Source organism: Takifugu flavidus, chromosome 8 (genome assembly GCF_003711565.1).
Source record: "Takifugu flavidus isolate HTHZ2018 chromosome 8, ASM371156v2, whole genome shotgun sequence".
Taxonomy (NCBI): domain Eukaryota; kingdom Metazoa; phylum Chordata; class Actinopteri; order Tetraodontiformes; family Tetraodontidae; genus Takifugu; species Takifugu flavidus.
The window spans coordinates 5856888-5870717 of NC_079527.1; the positions used below are offsets into that span (position 1 = coordinate 5856888).

The 13830-nt window shown below is 48.4% G+C and overlaps 2 protein-coding genes across 7 annotated transcripts; one reads left to right on the forward strand and one right to left on the reverse strand.

The window, feature by feature from the left end:
• Positions 1-626: 626 nt before the first annotated feature.
• ybx1 (Y box binding protein 1) lies at positions 627-4499 on the forward strand. 2 transcript variants are annotated; one of them, XM_057040493.1, is made up of 8 exons: positions 627-897; positions 2426-2489; positions 2678-2711; positions 2796-2885; positions 2965-3300; positions 3627-3721; positions 3803-4083; positions 4160-4499. In XM_057040493.1, the coding sequence occupies exons 1-7, from the start codon at positions 792-794 to the stop codon at positions 4035-4037; spliced, it is 960 nt and encodes a 319-aa protein (XP_056896473.1). In that variant the 5' UTR covers positions 627-791; the 3' UTR covers positions 4038-4083; positions 4160-4499. The 2 variants fall into 2 exon arrangements, with proteins under 2 accessions (XP_056896473.1, XP_056896474.1); XM_057040494.1 differs by having other exon boundaries at positions 2965-3237.
• Positions 4287-13101, reverse strand: arhgef16 (Rho guanine nucleotide exchange factor (GEF) 16). Of its 5 annotated transcripts, XM_057040489.1 has the most exons (17): positions 12944-13100; positions 12826-12907; positions 12582-12639; positions 11379-11999; positions 11177-11228; positions 10023-10186; positions 9491-9547; positions 8433-8593; positions 7581-7733; positions 7384-7513; positions 7204-7278; positions 7022-7114; positions 6786-6937; positions 6135-6323; positions 5708-5778; positions 5128-5229; positions 4287-5053 (listed from the first exon to the last, which is right to left on the reverse strand). In XM_057040489.1, exons 4-17 carry the CDS (start codon positions 11922-11924, stop codon positions 4914-4916), a joined length of 2085 nt encoding a protein of 694 aa, XP_056896469.1. In that variant the 5' UTR covers positions 11925-11999; positions 12582-12639; positions 12826-12907; positions 12944-13100; the 3' UTR covers positions 4287-4913. The 5 variants fall into 5 exon arrangements, with proteins under 5 accessions (XP_056896469.1, XP_056896470.1, XP_056896468.1 ...); XM_057040490.1 differs by having other exon boundaries at positions 11379-11991; positions 12826-13101; XM_057040488.1 differs by having other exon boundaries at positions 12826-13100.
• Positions 13102-13830: the final 729 nt, after the last annotated feature.

Below are 13830 nucleotides of genomic sequence, written 5' to 3' on the forward strand. Positions count from 1 at the left end.
GTCTGAGCGTTGTGCACTTCCAGACTTTAGGTCTCATCAAGCAGTTTACAGAAACCTAAGATCAAATCATAACTCATACTCATGACTGAAATTCTTTAGAAAGCAATAAAAATTAGATGATGTGACAGGAATGGGATTCTTTGTATCTGTCAAGTGGGGGGATGTTTATTCAGATAAGTGAGTAAAACAACTCTGGTTTGTCCCATGTCAGCTTTAATCAGCTGGATGCTTTAAAATGGGGGAGCTTCTTTCGTAGTTTTAGCTTCTGTACACTTCCAACAACTTATTGGGTCAACAAAGACTGAACCGGCAGAGGAAATGCATTTTCCAATTTTACCATGACTTTATTTTCGCAAACATTTTAACACGTCAGTCACAGCAAACAATCAGATCAAATAATTCAACCACATAATGGGAAAGTTTGAGCACAAGAGGAGCGCAAGCGGTCAGTGTTCCATCAGTGTCAAGATGAACCGTCTGGCTTTGACATCACTCAGGGGCGGGGTCGGGAATTCTATTGACCGACATCTCAGCCAATAGGAAACCGAGTTGCCTCTTTTTCGCCACCAGTCACCGCCAATTGGGTGCGAGTAGGGCGGGCCTTAAACAGGAACCATATCTGGCTCGGCTCCTCGTTCTGCCCAGTTCGATCGGCAACGGGAGCGGAAAGAGGAAAGCAGAGAGCCCGAAGGCAGTAGCCCCCACCACCGCCGGCCCAGGTTACCATCTAGCACCGGGAAATATAGCAGAGAGCCGCCGCCGGCAGAAGCCATTAACAACCAGGAGTAACTATGAGCAGCGAGGCCGAGACACAACAAGCGCCGCAGCCTGCTGCCGATGAGGAGGGACCATCCAGCCCGGCAGCCGCAGCTTCTGCGGGGGATAAGAAGGTCATCGGTGAGGGAACTGGAAATGAGCTCGCTAGCTCGAATAGCTAAATGGGTTTAGGGATCCAGCAGAGGATCGATGGGGCGCTTGTGAACGTCGGAGTATTGAGCCCAATTGTTTTTTTCCCCCCGCTTTTGATTTAGCTACATTTCCCATACCGGAGAACTCCTCCGGTGGTGTGATTATACTTTAAAATTACTCTGGAATTTCATATAAATAAAGCGAACGGCAAGTGTTTTAAAATACGGAGGGTGACGCTTATAGAATAGCTGCGTCGTTGCGGTTCAGGACTCGAGTCGAATGTAGCGTTTTGGCGTTGACTTGGTGCCACTAAGCGCCACCAAAGCGCAGCGACGCCGGCTGTCCGTCCACCCGCCGCGGCCGGGAAGTTGACACGCACCGTCTTTACCCACACGAGGGGAATTTACCAACGTGTAGGCAGTTGTGTCAAAGCGAGACGAAACGGCGATGTCAACGGTTGTCATTTGAAGATTGGAAGACAATTTCTTGTGGTTAGTTACACACAACGGGGTACACGATGTCCCCACTGGCCGAGTGCTTCAAGCCTACCAGCCAAGCTAACGCTGCCCGTCGGGCGTCTCTTTGTTCACACGACCGAGGCTGGATTCCAATTCAGACTCTTTATCTTTTCAAATCACCACCGCTCCTTGCGACCACACGTGTCGAAAGGCTCACAGGCAAACTTAACTTGGATCACGGTGTATTTGGCCGTTTCAACTCTAAATTTATTCGATATTTTAGGCTAATGCTAACGCCGTGGCCTAACTATTCGAGGGGGTGTTAGCCTGCTGAGCTAGCGGTTGCTATTTACGTGGCTAAACAGGCCGTTCAAAATGTCCGCCGAACGGTTCGGCTGATTTCGGTCGCACGCTCTCAGTTTAGTCTCCAAAAGCTCGACAGCAACTATAAATTGTACAACAAAAGGCTACCAACCACATATTTCCCCCAATATATAATGGTTCCAGGCTACTGGCATTATTCCAACCACATGGTTGCGGCTCGGTTAGCTGCTATGCTAACACCGCTCCTCCTCGCTAAATTCTCCCGGCGCGACTCCACCACGTGTGAACGCTGGGTATTTAGCCTCCCGGCTCAAAATTGGGCAGAAGGTCAGGAGTAGATGATTGTGACAATTTTGTGGGTGGCCATCCGGCAATGTTTGTGAATTGTCTACCATCCCCCCACATGCCCGGGCCACTGGGAGCGGGTATTATCAATTCTGTAATCGGGTTGCTCAGACTCTGAGATCGGCATGTGATCTGCACTTCTGCACGTCTCACATGTGCAGCTGGTACATGGCACTCCAAAGCAAGCTCTAAAAATGGGTGACAGTTGGAGGTTAAAAATAACTCTTGCATTACATGGGGCTCCTGTATTTTCTTCATGTGCTATTTGATCCCCTAAATGCCCCCATGGATCAAACGGATACTGCATTCCCCTTGACTCTTATCTTTATAGTGCATCCCTGAAGTGTAGTATAACCCAGTTAAATGTGGTGCACTTTGTCTCGTTGCAGCAACAAAAGTCTTGGGTACAGTCAAATGGTTCAACGTCAGGAATGGATATGGTTTTATCAACAGGTATGTGAAACCCCCCCTTCCCTTCCCCTAAGATTTAATCGCCATCTGTGTCTGGTCATTTATTTCTAATCCTATTATAGTTTTGGTTTGCTCACCGTGCTGATAAGATGATTTCCCCACTGGTCTACATGTTTTCATTCTGTTAAGTGCTGGATGACGCTGGTGGTAATTGAGTTCATTTGTTTTAGGAATGACACAAAAGAAGATGTGTTTGTTCACCAGGTGAGTTGACTTTGTGGCCTCTTTTTGCTTCTGATAAGATTTCAAAGGTAAAATCTCAAAACCAATCTCCAATCTGATTTTTAGACGGCAATCAAGAAGAACAACCCCAGGAAGTACCTCCGTAGTGTAGGAGATGGAGAGACTGTAGAATTTGATGTTGTTGAGGGGGAGAAGGTGAGTGCGGCGGCAGTCTAACCAGTTCGGTTGCAGCTCAGTGTAAATTTATGGGATTCCCTTAACAAAATGTCTCCAGGGAGCAGAGGCGGCAAATGTTACCGGGCCAGGGGGGGTCGCAGTCCAGGGTAGCAAATACGCCGCAGACAGGAACCGCTACAGACGCTTTCCACGGCGGAGGGGCCCTCCTCGCGGTGGCGACTACCCAGAGAACTACCAGAGTGACGGGGAGGGTGAGCCAGGCAGCGGAGGCCGCGACAAAAGCAGTGGGGGAGAGAACGCCCCTGAAGGAGACTCGCAGCAACAGCGCAGACCCACCTACCCCGGCAGACGGCGTTACCCTCCATATTTTGTACGTAGACGCTTCGGCCGCCGGCCCCCGTACACAAACGCACCACGTGGAGAGATGACTGAGGTACGCCGTCACACGGCTGCTATCCTGAAACAGGCACCCAGCACTCCCCGATTTAAACAAACCAAACCAAACTGCACTCTTAATATCTTAACGTGCTCGGCGGCGCTAAGTCCTCTCCTTTCTAACACTCCTGTGGTTCTGATCAACACCTCTGTGTATCGGGGGTCTGTCCAACATCCCAGCGTTGAGCGCTGAATGTGGAAGTGATGTCAAACAAACTGCTCACTTCTTTAGCGCGTAGAAAGCGCCGTCCCGTCGACGCCGTCACTGTTGGGCGTGGCTCAGGCCAAGTTGTGAGTGTCATTTGTTCTGCCCTCCATCTCCAGGGAGGCGAAGGTGACGACAACCAGGGAGGTCCAGAACAGGGCAACAGACCAGCAAGGCAGTACTACAGAGGCTTCCGACCAAGATTCAGACCCAGGTTCGTGTGTGGCGAGGGATCATTTGCCGCTGCCAGATCACGGGCGACGGCTCCTCTCCTAAACGATCGCTCTGCCTGCAGGGGCCCACCTCGTCCCAGACCGGTGAGGGACGGCGAGGAGGACAAGGAGAACCAGGGCGGCGAAGGTGGTCAGAACCAACAGCCACGCCAGCGGCGTTCCCGTCAGAACTACCGCCGCAGACGTCCACAGACTGGCGGCAAACCCGGCCCGGAGACCAAGGAGGCCAAGACAGGAGGTGACCCATCCGCAGAGAAAACGTCCGCTCCCGAGGCCCAGCAGGGTGGGGCTGAGTAGGGAGGAACCTGCCCGCCGGCACCTACCATCATTTACCATCGTCCGGGTGAGTCCGGCCGTGCCGCTCAGCTCTTCGTGTGACGCAGGCGGGCAACGTCCTCAACTCTTTTCTTTCTCCGCAGTTTTTTTGTCAACAAGAAGAAACATCAAACAAGATCTGAGCAATAAAGATTTGACTTGACGACGTCACGAGCTTGCACCATGCATTTGACCAGATTACCACCAATTGCCTGCAGAATCTATGCAGACTTGTTTCTTTTCCATTATTTTTATGTGACAGCTACAAAACATTTTGGGGAAACAGCAAATGTTTTTCTAAATCTGTTTTAAGTTTTTACACCAAATGGTTTTTAAGAAAATAAGAAATTTGATATCTGGTCAGTTTGACATTTTTAAATAACTTTTTATGTATTCAAACATTTTAACAAAATGCAAGCTAAAATAAAAGTTCAGAAACCAGAATTGTCTTGAGTTTTTCCTATAGGTTTATTAGACATTTTACCAACACAATTTTACTGTTTGTTTTTAAAGCTACAGCATCAGGCTGTGACTTTATGCCTGTTTACTTGGCACAGACTCATTCTAAGCTGTTTACACCAGCAATACATTATTAGGTTTTGTTAAAAGTGGACATAACATTAAACAACACTTTTAAAACTACATTTACATGTTGACTATAAAATTATTCAAGTGAAGTTAAATCGTCCAGACGGGGAGACCTTTAACAGTTACCTTCGACTGCCATGAACACGTCTTGGTCGGCCTTTCCACAGACCCCTGTGCTGGTTCTGGCCTTCCTACTCATGGACTCCCCCCACCCCCCCATCCACCAGGCGATGGGTCTCGTCTCCTCCCTCGGTGAAGATGGACGCTCTTTCAAACGTTGGTCTCTTTGCGCAGGCGCTTCATGCGCTGCACGTTGTTTTGGATGGCAGCGGGGTTGGTGATCTCTGTGGCACAGCTGGCAGGAAACCAGCCCCGTTCTCCATCTCTCATTCTCTCCCCATAGCACCACTCTGGGAGGAGAACAGTACAGAACACCTCAGTGGTGGTAGGTCTGGAAGTGGGGGGGCAGCGTGTAGAGCCTCACCTTCCTCCTTCTGAAGGACAATGACCAGCTCAGCCTGCTGGAGGCTCAGCTCATCCTGGTTCTTGGGCATGTAGGCCTTGGTGGCTTCATACTGAGGCAGACCTGAAACACCAAAATGTCCAAAGTACTTTAAAACTGGACATGCTGTCATGTGACAGCCACTCAACACCCCCCCATATTGTTCTAAAAGACTGAGGAGCACCACTTGATATTCAGGGGCTCATCTTCCACTACAGGCTCACTCGTCCCTACAGTATGAATGTTGGAATTCTCTTAATAGGCTGAAAGTTCCGTTGTCTGGAGCTACAGCACAAATAAACAGCGTAAAGTGAGTAAAGAAGGTCACGATCACGGTTTTAGCTGCAACCAAATGGATTTCTAACAAACAAATATAATTCACCTGAGATCAGTAATAACGGAGAGTAAACGCTCTGGACCGTCACTGCAGCATTTGCACAGGTTAGCAAACCAACTCCACCGTTTTTATTCACTAACGTGTGGGTGACGAGGGCCATCTGGCCTTTAAGTGAGCGTCGATTATCCGGACCCACTCCCTCGGTAAACAAGCACATGAACCTACCAGTCGTGGGGGTGGAGACGTCTGTCTCCTTGTGTTCTCTGAGAGCCACGATCCAACGAGCCCGATCCGCCCTGATATGAGAGGGAAAACAGCGCGCACGGTTGTGACTTTCTCTCATTTAAACCCAAACTGTTGGAACGTTTTAAAATACTGTAGCTATTACACGTCGCTCGCTAGAGGGCGCCATTAACCCTCAGTTGTGGTTAACAGGAGCCTTTTCTATGAAATTTTTATTCCCCACGTAACTAACTTTAAGGTGATTATTTACAACAGTTTAGATGCTAAAATTGATAATACAACACTTTTTCCAGCTAATTTCAATTCCCAGCTATTTTTGTCCACAGAGTCACTTAGTCTCATTTAAATATTCTTTGAATACTCCCCAGATATGGACATACTGAGCTAGTCTTTGGAATCAGTTCTGTACCTGGACTCAGCAACAAGGCACATCTGCTCCGTTCTCCCCTCGCTGTTCCTGCTCATCAGGAGTCTGAAGGACAGATAATAGTGGGAGCTGTTCTTAGCAGGTGAAGATGTCCGTCCTTCTGCATCCTCCCCACACTCCACCTCCACGTTCTCCAGAGTGGCGTAGTCCATCACCACAAAGCTCTCCTCGCTGGGCACACAAACATTGACCCTCAGATGATCTTTGACACATCAACATTTATAAAAATAATGACATTGTTTTAATGATCAGAGCCAATCAGCCAGCATGGGTGACATTGTTTTTCTCCAGTGTCGTGTGCAGCCGATTCCTGTGTGCTGACACTGTTTGGTTTCTCCCTAGTTAAAACAGAAAAGGATCCTCTTGGGCTGACATGCTGAATTCAAGATTGAAGAATCTCAAGTATGCACGCACCACATGCACAATCCTTCCTTCCCCTGTCCCTGTTCCCTCCTCTTCTATCTGCCAGCAGCTGGACCTCCTCAGTATTCACAACTCAGCAGGAAAAGTGCATAAACATGTTCACAGAGGTCCTCAGAATTCCTCTCCAACAGCACCAATTTCAACCACGTGCCCTGCTTTTCCCTCTCTTACTGGGGTCGTACGGATAGAGTTTGTGTTTCATGTGCTGACCTTTTCTTCTTGGTGATGATCAGAACATCATTGAAGAGAAACAGGTAGTAGCTCCTGTGGCTGAAAGCCCTCCAGATGCTGAGCTCTTCGGTGGAGATGGCGAGCTCGCCGCACTTCTTCAGCCACCGGGACGATGACACCAGAGGAAAAGGCTGCAGAGACACGGTCAAGAGTTCATGTGTACCGCCCTGACCCAGCATCCCACCCAATACCTCTGAAGCCTGTTTGGGTCTTACCTTGATTTTCCCAAACTCCATCTGTTTCTGGATGGTGTACATCTGCTCAGTCCTCTCCATCCTCCTCGCTCCATCATTGCAACTATTGACCAGCTGTTGAGCCAATAACCACAGAGTCACATCTCTATTCCCCTGTTGCGCCACTAAAAAGTGCTTTTTTTTTCTCCTGTCACCGACTCTACCTTGCTCATGGCGTGCAGCGCCCACACGGCTGCAAAGTACTCGGCTGTTTTGTCCTTTGTTTTCTGGCATATCGTCTGTGACGAGAACAAGGACAGGAAACGTTTTCAGTAGAAGCGACATTCCGGCCCGGTTGACAAGCTTGTGGAGTGATGGGGGCTGAGAAGCAAAGGTAAACCAACGTCCAGCAGCAGCGGCAGCCTGGTGACTCTCTGCATAGGGAGGATGAGGAAGGAGATCATGGGCAGGCCTCCGCATTCACTGCTGCCTTCGATTTGCTTCAGGGTCTCTTTGAAGGCAGTGTTGCTGGTCCTGGCAAAAGAACAGCTTCAGTTCATCCTGTCGTTTCACCAGAGAATATTTTCATACTGATACTGACAGCAGCTTCTGCAGCGTCCTCTGCTGGAACGTCTCATTGGAGCAATAAACGATGTAGGGTTCAAAATGATTGGAAGCATGGTTTTGAACGATGTCGCTAATGTCTCGTATGACTGGATTCTCGTAGTGACGCCTTTCCAGATCTTCAAAAAACCTAAAAAATAATAGAGTTGGGGGGGGGGGATTGGTTGTCACACAACTTGCACATTCATGTTCAAATGACAGGTCAGATATCCTAGCTAATGTAGCTACTGGGGCGGCAGAATCCAATAAACCAACAAGTTGAACAATGGATTATTTTAAGTATTGTAATGCTTGTACAGCCCCTGCTAAATGCCTTTCTGCCCCACCCTGCTCTTCTTTATTGTAAACAATGAAGTAAAATGACACCTGGAAAAAAACTGTCCCCCACAGATACTAGCGGACACAGAAACCCCCTCTGCCTTCTAGTTTCACTGATTTTGTTAGTCTGGCTGTTGAACTGGAGTCAGTTTCTTTCAAAAAGATGAAGCCAGCAATGTGCGCAACTCAAATCCGGGCCTCTCACCCAAACCTGTGAATACCATTTAGAGCAGAGGCTGCAGAACCAGTTTGGCGAGCATGTTTCAACATGCCCAAAGCACTAATGCCAGGGGCCATGCTGTATCTGGCACACGGAGAGTTTACTCATGATGGAACACAACAAAATATGGACAATAATTCAAAGAGGAACGACAACCAACAGTCTGCAAGAGGCAACAGTCGCAACACACATTTCAAAATTCACAATCGCGCCATCGATCTTTCTCTGATCCTCATTGGTCCACACACAAACAAAACAAGTCTGGTTTCTCTCTGGTTCTGGTTTCTGCACCTTTGGCTGATTTGGTGGATGACAGCGATGTTGGAGAAGAGATGATGATGCTCCGTGGTGGTCATGGTTTTCCTCAGAGCCTCGTTATCCTTGAAGTGCCGCACCAGGATGCCCAGGCTGTGCAGGTAGGAATGCTCCGACGTGATGATTTCAAAAATGGCCTGTCAAAGAGCGCAAAGATCAGCCTGAGGAGGAATCAGAATCTGTCACGTGTGCTTTTTAGTGTCACACTGCAGAGTCAAGTTCTTGGTAGGCAAATGAGACGGTGTGATGATGCATGTGTGAGTAAAAATAAAAAGAACCACAATGAGGAAGAATGGAGGGACATCTAGGCATGGGTCTAGATACTCATTTATATGGAATCAACTGAAATATTTAGCAGAAATAGTCATAGTTGATTCAAAAGGAACTCCCTATAATAGCAGACAAGTAGATCCTGAGCAGGACATGATTGAAGAGTGTGTATACTTGTTTTTACTGCGTATGCTGAAGTGGTGGCGTTGGATCAACTCCTCGTTTGTGACGATGACTCACATTTCAAAGTACAGAGGACCAAAGTGCAATAGATGAGTTACACCGTCAGCAGCACTTCCTGGAAATCTGAGACTCATTCTGATATTTCAGCGCGTGAACATCAGTGGGGAAGAGGAATGATCATCCTGGTGTCTCTGCAGACCCTCTAGCAAACAAGGGTTCAAATATTTGACTAAATTAAACTGACTGGGACGAGCAAACGAGCAAAACAGCAAGTCGAAGCACTTAAACACAGGCGGAACAGCGTCAGGGTGTGGCGTTGCTCCGGTGACTGGTGAACATAAGGTGGACCTTTGGTGTTGACAGAGGCTGTGTTGCTAAACTGGAAAAGAAACATTTCACAAGTGCCAGCATGTTCCACTAGGGCATCCTTTATTTCCTACAAACATCACTCAAAAAGTGAGCCGATGGGAAGTGCGTGGTGATGATGGTATCGTTTCCTTTGGCCACAAGCTCAACGTGCGGGCTTGAGAGTGAAGCACGAGCGGTTGCATGTAATCTTTGGCAGGTAGACGCATACGTACCTCCTGTCTCTTCCTCTCCTGTGGCGAGATCATGGTCAGGATGCCCGTTTCCTTCACCTTTGGAGAGACGAACAATAACTACTGTTACACCCGACCACCACACTCCTATTGTTAATACTGTATGTGCACTGACAGCTAATATAGAGCCTGAACGCACCACGCTATGGCAGTCAACCGCAGCTCGACAGCATTGACACAATGAGCTTGCTGTGGCTGTTGTGTGTAGGCTTGTTGACAGAAACAATTTAATTATTCTAAGTGTTTTCCACGCGCCTCTATCCCAGCGGCTAAGAGGATCCACGCCCGGCATTCGCTTTTCACAACAATATCCGGACAAAACCCGACACATGGTCCCAATTTCCTACTTTGCGCTGAGTTACAGTGTTGAATAGTGTCCAGAAAAATGTTCTGCACGATATTATGGTGGGAAATATTTGGATATTGGTGGTTATTTCACTTAAACAGACCTCTGTGTGACAGCATTTAAATAATCGGGTTATTGGTAAAAATAAAACCACTGTTAGAAGTCCACCTGTGGCAGCTGGCTCCAGGTGAGCTGGATAGGCCGGTAGCTCTTCACCACGATGGCCTGGTCCTCCACGGGAGCCTCCACCATCACAAAGTCATCCAGCAGCTCATCCTGGATGGTGGAGTTGAGCCCACGCTCACGGATCTCCTGGTAAAGGCGCGGCGTAGCTGGCAGATCAACAGAATTCAACGTCAGTAGCAGCTTCAGTGAGAACGGCAGCTTTATCTAAAAATAATGATTTTGTTTTTGGGCATTTTGGTGTCAACAGAGTAAAAAGTCTCTCTGCAAATGTAGATTTAGGGAAACAGAGTATTATAGCCCGGCACTGTTTTATCATTCAAGGTCACGTATACATATACAGTAAGGTCAGGGGAATCTGGGGTTAATTATAGCCGTTCACTTTTTTTGCATACCAGAGTTGTAACCTGTGTCGCACATGCTCCAATTACAGAACATGTTTCTGCTTGTAATATCTGACAGATGGGGCTGAGCAAAAGTCAATGTTTGTGGGATAAGCAGACGTGTGGTACGTTTCTGGCTGAAGACATAAAATACTTTCCACGAATTGGTCTGGAAATGCAATGACATCTGTTTGAAAGAAGCCTGGGTCATACAGAGAGCTAAAAGTCCTATTTATGTTGAAGCTCATTTTCTAAAGTGTGTAAAAAATGATACCCAGTCATTGTGGGCCGCAATCCAGCCGGGTTTTCTGTCCTCCCAGGCAGGAAACGGATTAAAGCAAGGAAAGAGGGAACCCGGTGAAAGCCTTTTCTACCTGGTAGGTCAGAAAACCTGGCTGGATTGTGGCCCTTGGGGCCTGGGCTTCAACACCCCTGGACTAAAGACTCCACACTGATTTCTTAACTGAAATACAACGCTGAGATCTGTGGTATAATTAGTTAAATAAATGCTGTCAGAGAGACCTGCCAATAAAAAACTTCTGAACCCAATAATTTACTATTCTGCTGGAAATGAAGCAAGATCCCATGTTTGGTCCTTTCCGTTGCCTGAAGGCACAGTTCCTCAACATGGACAAGGAGAGATGCATCAACATGTCCTAACCAGCATCTGACAGCATCAGTCGTTATTCCCAATCTAGGAGCGATCGCACGGCCGGGTTTACGGAGGCAGACAGGCTGACACTTTAGTAAACATACCATCCTTGAAGGAGCCACGCTGGTTCTGGTTCCTCTTCCTCCCAAAGGTTCTCTGCAGAGGAAAACAGAAACGTAGCCACAGTTAAGCACGACGAGTCAGTAATACTGTGACACTCGTGAGCCGGATTAGCCAACGTCTACGTATCCGTAAATGCTGCTTTTTAAGCGTTAGCGATCAAGGAGGTAGCTCGGATGATGCTACCTTGCGCCGGGGGCTGCGGCCTGGACTGGGACTGGGGGCTCTGCTTTCTTTGACAGGTTTCAACGTGGATGCGGATCCTTTTCCTCCTGCCATGGCTTCGATGTCCAAACTGGTCACAGCTGCTCTGTAGGACTTGTTCCTCCGGTTCCTTCTTAAGGCAAAACCGTCTCCATCGCTGTCGTAGTCCTCCCAGGACACATCCGAGCCCTGCGTTGAATGACGGGTCCGAGTGCTGGCGTGCTCTAGTCCAATCGGGAAGGTGACCACAGTCGTGTGGTGGCGGTGTTTAGGCCGGCTGGCCGCGGCTAGATTCTTAGGAATGAGCTGGTGGGTGCCGGTTTTAAGCGCGGCTGGACTCTGGGTGCTCAGAACCACCTGAGGCACCACAATCCTGTCTACTACATCTTCCTGCTGTGGTTCCTGCTGGGGGGAACCTGGGGAGCAGTCGTCCTCTGGCTCGGATATGTGGAGAACTGTGGAGAAGTGGCTCTCCAGAATGAGAGGGGCCTCGTCGCCCAACCGGCTGTCTGACTGTCCCTGGGACATGACGACCCCTCCCTGACACCTCAGGCCAGTGTGGCGAGCGCTTTAGGACCTAAACAGTTGGTGGCATCTGAAAGACTACAAGCAGAAAACACAACCGATGAAAACTTTTAACAGGTTTTCCCCCCCAGTTCATTTCATGTAAAAAGAGATATTAAAGATCAAAGATGTCAAAGAAGCAGCGCAATACTATATTTGCAAGTATGAATCAATGAGGGCGAAAAGCAAAAGACAATAGAACGCATTACTGAAATTGGTGTCAAGAGAGAAACCAAATACACAATTTACACACACAAGGAAGTGATTAAAAGTTCAGTATCTTGCTCCAGGTCACCGAGGGCACTGACAGCGTGTCACAGGAGTAGCCACTCGGTACCAGGGCCCAACCAGAACATGAAAACGCTACAGTCGGCTCCACGGTGGGACCTGACCCACAACTGTGTTGTTGTACGCAGGATTCAATGGGAAAGAAGTACTGGGTCCTAAAGAGAACCCAAACATAAGCTGCATGTGACTAAAATGTAACGTTCTACACGACCCTTAAATACCTCTGGTGACCTATGGTGGGGCTCCCATGTCTAATGTGTGCGTGTGCGTGTGTGTGAGAGAGAGACTACAAGAAAATAAATCCAAACATTTTCTTTAAATAAATCCTCTTACCTGGACGCACATTTACTGTCACGTCAGCTCGTTATGAAGCCTAAACACCTTAACGCAGCTGAAACAACAACAACAATTAAGTTAGAAGCGACAGGTTGCAAAACTGAACTCTCACAGGGGAAACTTGTCTCGGAGAGACGGATTAGGGTGGGAGCGAACATGTCGGCCTCGCTCTCGCATTCCCATGGTGGGAAAGAGCCAGGCGACACCCGGGAACGGCGCAGGGAACAGCCGCCTCGCTTACCTGGGCGCGGTGAAGCCCTGCACGCACGACCGCCTCCGTCCTGGATGGCGACGCGGCGACGAGAGCTGCGGCTGAGCGGGCTGAGCGGGCTGAGCGGGCTGAGGGGCGGGCAGGGGCGGGCAGCGGCGGGACTCCTCCGGGACGCAGCTCCGTCACATATTGCTCTGCCTCGCGCGCTCACTTCCTCCTCGTCTCGCGGTCGCCCATTAAGCGCCTACGTCACCACAGGTGAGCGTCGGATCCGAACCCGAACCCGAACCGCGAAACTGAAACGGGCAACGACCGCCGGGCCAGAGAGGAGTGTCTGAAATGGAGGTAATTAAAGTGTAAATTCTGGGAGGCTGGGAAACATGCCCAAATAAAGCCAGCCCAGGTTCGGGTGCCCCCCCCAGTGTCCACCGGGTTGGTGTTCATCTTTGGATGTAACAGTAAAATATATTCATATATTGTGAATTATTAATTTCTGTATCAGTTAAACTGAAAGAAACCCCATCTGGACTCGAAACAGCTTGGGGACTATCGCCCCCTGGTGACCAAACAGAACAGCTGCAGCTGTCAATCTACTGTCTGGCTTTATTTACACCTGCATGAACTCCATCCATCCATCCATCCATCCATCCATCCATCCATCCATCCATCCATCCATCCATCCAGCACATAAATATTAATAATGTGTAATCGGATCAGCATTTTTAGCCTTCATTAATAAATCTCACACACACTTTAAACTTTGACTTCAGCTTAGACTTTTCCTCTTCTACGCTGCAGTCCTGAGCACATCAGTTCCTGTTTTACCTGTTTGCCATCAAACGAAGCTTTGCTGTCCATTAAAAATCTTTCTGAAGTTTGGTATTCTGCCATGTCACCACCTTGATCTCAGCACGGTATCTTTGCACCAGGTTATGATATATACAATAAAGTTTTCCTGTACATCTGTACCTGCTGCAGCCATAAATTATGCTGCATTTCTTCTGTTGCACCGGCTTATTAAATCTTCTCATTGGT

Coding starts and splice junctions, on each gene's coding strand:
- ybx1 (XM_057040493.1), top strand. CDS start 792: ATGAGCAGCGAGGCCGAGACACAACAAGCGCCGCAGCCTGCTGCCGAT. Junction 2,886..2,964: donor ATGTTGTTGAGGGGGAGAAG/GTGAGTGCGGCG, acceptor AAATGTCTCCAG/GGAGCAGAGGCGGCAAATGT. Junction 3,722..3,802: donor CGACCAAGATTCAGACCCAG/GTTCGTGTGTGG, acceptor CTCTGCCTGCAG/GGGCCCACCTCGTCCCAGAC.
- arhgef16 (XM_057040490.1), bottom strand. CDS start 11,924: ATGTCCCAGGGACAGTCAGACAGCCGGTTGGGCGACGAGGCCCCTCTC. Junction 8,594..9,490: donor AGGAGAGGAAGAGACAGGAG/GTACGTATGCGT, acceptor GCTCTTTGACAG/GCCATTTTTGAAATCATCAC. Junction 5,230..5,707: donor CGTCTCCACCCCCACGACTG/GTAGGTTCATGT, acceptor TTGGTGTTTCAG/GTCTGCCTCAGTATGAAGCC.